General features: G+C 33.9%; 1 protein-coding gene across 1 annotated transcript in view; it reads right to left on the reverse strand.

Moving 5' to 3' along the window:
• The window catches only part of FAM98A (family with sequence similarity 98 member A), a 40,942-nt gene extending 35,208 nt beyond the window's left edge, over positions 1-5,734 (reverse strand). The window contains exon 1 of the mRNA XM_074209688.1: positions 5,637-5,734. Coding sequence (XP_074065789.1) covers positions 5,637-5,692 — 56 coding nt within the window. The 5' untranslated portion in view covers positions 5,693-5,734. The remainder of the gene's footprint in view (positions 1-5,636) is intronic.
• Positions 5,735-6,000: the final 266 nt, after the last annotated feature.

Consider the following 6,000-nt stretch of genomic DNA (forward strand, 5'->3'; position numbering starts at 1 on the left):
GTGAAAAGAGAGAAGAAATGAGGAAATGGTAAGGGAAGTGAGAATTTTTTTTATTTGTTTTCAAAAATGGAACACACCTGCTATGTTTTAGGCAGTTAAAAATAAACTAGTAAATAAAAAGAAAGACAGCTAGGTAGCACAGTGGATAGAACCCTGGGCTTGGAATCAGGAAGATTCATTTTCCTGAGTCCAAAACAGACTTCAGATACTTAATAGTTGTGTTACCCAGGGCAAGTCACCTGACCCCATTTACCTCAGTTTCCTCACCTGCAGAATGAGTTGAAGAAGGAAATGGTGAACCATTTAACTATTGTCAAGAAAACCCCAAATGGAATCATGAAAAGTTGGACAAGACTGAAAATGACTGAATAACAATAAGAAAAATGAGAGAGGGATGATTATAAAGCAATTTGCTAGATAAGGTGAAGTGAGGTGTAGGAAAATATTCCTAATAGCACTTTTGTAACATAAAAGAATGAATGTCCACTGAGATATATCTAAGCAATGAGGTAAGTTAGCATATTCAAATATTAATGTGCTATAAGAAACAGTAAATTAGAAGAATTCAGAGAAGTATGAGAAATACCATATGAACTGATATGGAAAGAAAACTAGCAGTATCCAGAAAATGCTGAGCACAGATACAACTACAATGTAAATAGGCAGAACAAGAAAAAAAAAACTGAACATTACATAATTATAATATATTGTATAAAATAAGTGTTCCAAAGAAGAAATGAGAAAATAGACCTCCCTTCATTTTTTGCTAAGGTGGAACATTGGATATACTGACTCTTGTTTACATGAGTTAGTTTTACTAAACTGCTTCTCCCCCCCCCTTTTTTTTATAAAAATGACTAATGAGTAGGGAAGGAATATGTTGAGAGATAAAGGTGATGCAAACAAAAATACCAACAACAGTATCAACAAAAACAGCAATGCTAAGGTTGTGAACTTGAGCAAAAAAAAGACCCACCTCTTCTTCATGAGTGACCAGCATTAAAAAAAAATGAGCGTAGAGAATGATGTCACTACCATATCACTCACTACCTGGTATTTTATTTGTATTCATTCATTTTATATTTTTCTGCATATACATACATATATACACACAGAATATCTACATGTATAGATATACAGGTGTCCTTCATTAGAATGTAAACTACTTGACTGTACTTTTTCATTTTTTTGTGGGCCTAGCATAGTGATTGACATCTTAGGAGATGAATAAATATGCATTTATTAAACCATTTTGATATATAAATTGGGGAAAGATAAGTGGTCCTTTATTTTCTCAAAACATAAAGCAAAGTGCTCTGACAGCATAAAAGGGAAAGAGTAGTGTGAGAAATTTCAGGAATGGTGAGATTATATAAGCCTTTTGAGGACAGGAATTGTTTCCTTTATATCTCTGGCATCTACCACATTAGTACACATTATTTATTAATAAATTTTTCTTTAACTATCTAAACTGCCATTGAGCAGAGCTTTTTTAAACTTCATTTTCCTTATCTGTAAAAGTGAAATGGTTGAACTAGATCTTATTTTCAAGGCAGTTTTCAGTCGTTAAAGAATCTGATTGTAAGGAATAAGGCCTACTAGGTATTGATCAGCCTCAAGGTCTAGAAGGGCATGCAGGTCCTTTATCATTCATGGTAGCAGGTTTTTTCCTTAACATTCCATTACATTCTAGGACTAGACAATTTTTCCTCTTACACAAATACAAGAGACAATATTATCTAGTTTATCTTTATGAGATGACTGGGGTGTCTTTCCCTATGGAGTTAAGACAAATGTTGATTTGAAGGAAGGAAGGCCTTTTTTTTAGGTTCCCCTATGCAGAATAACAAAATTTTGCTGCATAAGGTATAAGTTAGAATAACAGTTGAGTTTTAAACTTTGTTTGAGGAACTTTAGGTGTAAAAATTCCCACAAGTTTATGAGGACAAATATTTCTATATTACTTATAACACTACTAAAAGACTAGATCTCAATTAGTCAAAGAAAGTTACTTCAAAAATTTAAAGTAGTTTTTAACTTCTGTTTTTAAAAATGTTGACAACTGCATTTTAATATATTGGTTTCCTTTGATGCATTTTATACATTACAAAAAACAGTATTCCAAGAAAGATTCAATAATCTTCATTAGACTGTCAAAAAGGGGGACTATGAGAAAAACAAAACAAAAAGTTAAGAACTACTGATTTAGAGAGGTCTCCTAATAGATTATGATGTGTATAAGAACCTGAAAGTAAGGTTTGCTGTGACATTTAATGGCCATCTAGAAGTATTTATAAGGAGAAAATACACAAAACTAGGGAATATTCTTTATTATCAGTGAAATGAAAGCTTGAATATGTAGAAAATGGTTACAAACTATGACCAAGATCCTTTCCTTAGTAGAGTAGATATGAACAATTTTCAAAAGAATTTTAGACTCTCAGTGACATATTTCCACAAAAAGTTTCAAATCATTAATGATTATAGAAATCCAAATAAAAACAATTCTGAGGTTTCACCTCTCATTCAGCAAATTGGCAAAGGTCATAAAGCAATTGTCAGAGGGGTTTATAGAAAGAGATATCCACTAATGTCCTCTTGATGGATCTGTGAGATGGTCTAATTTGAAAAAGTAACTAAGCTGTTCATATTCTTTAATTATGCTATTTCATTCACTATTTCACAGACATCATAAATTAAACATATTAAAAACAAAATTCATTTAGACATTTTTCTTATTTGTTAAATGAAATGGTTGAATTGAACCATATTTTCAGGTCAATTTTCAGTCATTATAGAATCTGATTGTTAGGAATAACCCTACCATATGATGATCTGACTTAAGGTCTGGAAGGGTCTATAACTCCTTCATTCTTCCAAATATCACAATTTCATCTATTCCAAGTATCACTATTTCTGTTGAGGGCACCAACATCCTTCCAGGCTCCCACATTTGCAAACCTAGTTATACTAAATCTCCTTCACTATCAAATCAAATTGCAAAATGTTATAATTTCTCCTACAGCAATTCTCACTTCTGGCCCAACTTCATTTCTTACAGTTAGATATTCATCACTTTCTTTTTTTTTTTAATTTTATTTGAGGCAATGGGGTTAAATGACTTGCCCAAGATCACACAGTTAAGGCAATTATTAAGTGACTAAGCCTGACTTTGAACTCAAGTCCTCCTGACTCCATTGCTTGTTGTCTTTCCACTAGTTGACTCTCATCACTCTCTTGCTTGGACTAACAGCCCCCTACTTGGTGTCCCTGCCTCCTCTCCCAACTTTAATTTATTCTCCACATAACCTTGATCAAATCATAAGTACCTTATTGCCTCTAAGATAAGAAGTCAAATCAACAAGTGCTTACTGTTTACTATGTGTCAGAAACTATTCTAAATGCTAGGAATTCAAATACAAAGCAAATATGTCAGTTTTGTATTTAAAACCTTTCATAACCTGACCCTAACCTATTTTTCAAGACTCATTATACATTATTTCCCTACTTGCACTTATCAATCAAGCTAAAATGACTTTTCCCTGTTCTTCATAGACAATATTTCAACTTCGATATTTAGCAACTTTTCACTGTCCATTTCTCATTCGCCTCTGCCTGATAGATGCTCTTGCTTTTTTCAATTTTAAGATCAATGTTTACCTTTTACATGCAAAATCTTTACTGATTTCACCAGATGTTAGTGCCTCCCTTCTGAAATAACCTCATAGTTGTTTTCTATATAATTTATATACCAAAAATAAATTCTGTGCAATTGATTATACCCATATAATGTAATTACGTTGAAGGCAGGGACTATCTCATTTGTCTATGATTAGAGTCTAGCATAGTTTCTGGCACATAAGTTCTTAATAAAGTTGCTGTTGATTTCTTTGATCCAGTGATCTCATTACAAATTCTCCAAGGAGGTCAAAGGCCAAAAGATATATCAGATGTAGACCAAAATATTTATTTATAGGAATAAATTGTAGTAGCAAAGAATCAAACAAAAAGTATTAAGTGACTGTGTTGTACTAGGTACCGAGAAAGTCATTGAGGATACAAAGACAAAAAAAAATGAAACAATTCCTGTCCTCAAAGAACTTATAATTAAGAAATGGAAAAAGGGGGCATTCATTAAATGGGTATTCATTGATAATGGAATAACTATACAAACCATATGTATATAATTCCAGGAGATTGTATCCATTTGTAGATGGATGTGGAGAGAACCAGGTAGAGACTGATTCTATGTTCTGATTTACTCTTATGTGCATTTGTTTTGCATCTTCATTAACTGATTTTGTTATTAGATTGATAATGGTCTAGTGATATGGTGAAGTGTGAATATTTGAAATGGTCTAGCAATATTGTAATTCTACAAAGGTACCTTGAATGCTGATTTACAAAGCTAATTAATTAGCCAAGCAAGTCATAGTCAACCTATGTCAACCTTCAGTCCAATTGATACCTGCAAAAGAATTCCCTTGGCAACACAAGATCATTTATAGCTTTGAGATCATATACTCCAAGCCTCTCATTTTACAGTTGAGAAAACTAAGGCTCAGAGAAATTAAATGATTTGTTCAAGGTAACATGTAAGAAGTAGCAAGGCCAGGATCTGACCTAATTACTGGATTATGCTGTTCAATAAAAGAAGAGGACTATGAGATATTCAAAGAAACATGAGAAGAATATTGTGAACTGATGAAGATTAAAGTAAGCAAAACCACATGAAAAAAATTGATAAATGAAAAGAACAGAAAAATGAAACAGAACTCTGAGTCATTGTAAAGACTGGTTTGGGTATTGACAACGAGCTAATGATAGGTCTCTTCCCTCCTCAGGTACAGAGTTGGGAATCTCTGTCAGAATTTAATATACACACATACACACACACACACACACACACACACACACATACACACACAACACATATCTGATGAAATCAGTGTGTTTTTTTCCTTGACTGTCTAAAAGGAGCTAGGTTCAATTAGAGGATGGCATGATAAACCAGAAATATCAGAACAAAAATTTCATCAAAATTTACTTTTTAAAATTGAAAATCATGATATATCATAGAGTTAATGTAAGACTATAACAAACTAATATTCAATACTCTCTGAAATAAAAGTTTTATACTTACCAAAAAGATTTCAGTGTGCATAGTGAAATATTAACTATTTTATAACAAGTATTAGAATGGAGGATTCTGGAAGTATTTCAAAAGCTGCCTTAGACATCTACTAATTATGTGATATTCTGATCAAGTCATTTATCTTTTCAAGGTGATGTATGGATCAAATAATATGAGGTATTATTTTGTCATTATGTATTATTATTATTTTCCTCTAACAAAGAATAATACCAAATTATTTGCCTATTTCTTTCACCCCCACCCCAAGACCTCTGAAAAATAAGGAAATTGGACTAGATGCTTCTAATTTCCCTTCAAACTTCAGATCTATTATATTTATGAGGAAAAGTCACAAGTAGAATAAAAGAATTGGCTCTGATTGAGAGAGCTTTCCCAAAGGGAACATTCTGGAAAGTTCTGGGGAACTCTCCTGTCAGGCCCTGCAGGACCTCCCAACCTGAGGCACCAAGGCAGCGCCTCTCCTCTGACCCTCAGTCCTTACCTTCCCTTTAGGCCCCGGCTTCCTCGGGGTGGGCTGCCTAGGTCAAGGTGGCCCATCTGTCCATTCCAAGGAGACCCTGGTCAGCCGAGCTTCTGTGTCAGTCACAGGAGCTTTAACATGGCTGCTAGTTCTGGAATGATCCAGGCTCAGAAAGCAGCCAGCCAATGGAGAAACCTGATTCTAGTTGTGCCCTTATATGGGAGGAAAGGCTCCCCCCCCCCTTCCATTGAATATAAAAAGGGAGACAGTGAGCTATACACAGAGGACCAGTGCACATCTGGCCTCTGACCCTCATCAGTTGTATGATCTTAAAAAAGTTTAGTCTCCTGTAAATTGGGGATAATAATACTTATAATTTTTGCCT

Source organism: Macrotis lagotis, chromosome 1 (assembly GCF_037893015.1).
Source record: "Macrotis lagotis isolate mMagLag1 chromosome 1, bilby.v1.9.chrom.fasta, whole genome shotgun sequence".
Classification (NCBI taxonomy): domain Eukaryota; kingdom Metazoa; phylum Chordata; class Mammalia; order Peramelemorphia; family Peramelidae; genus Macrotis; species Macrotis lagotis.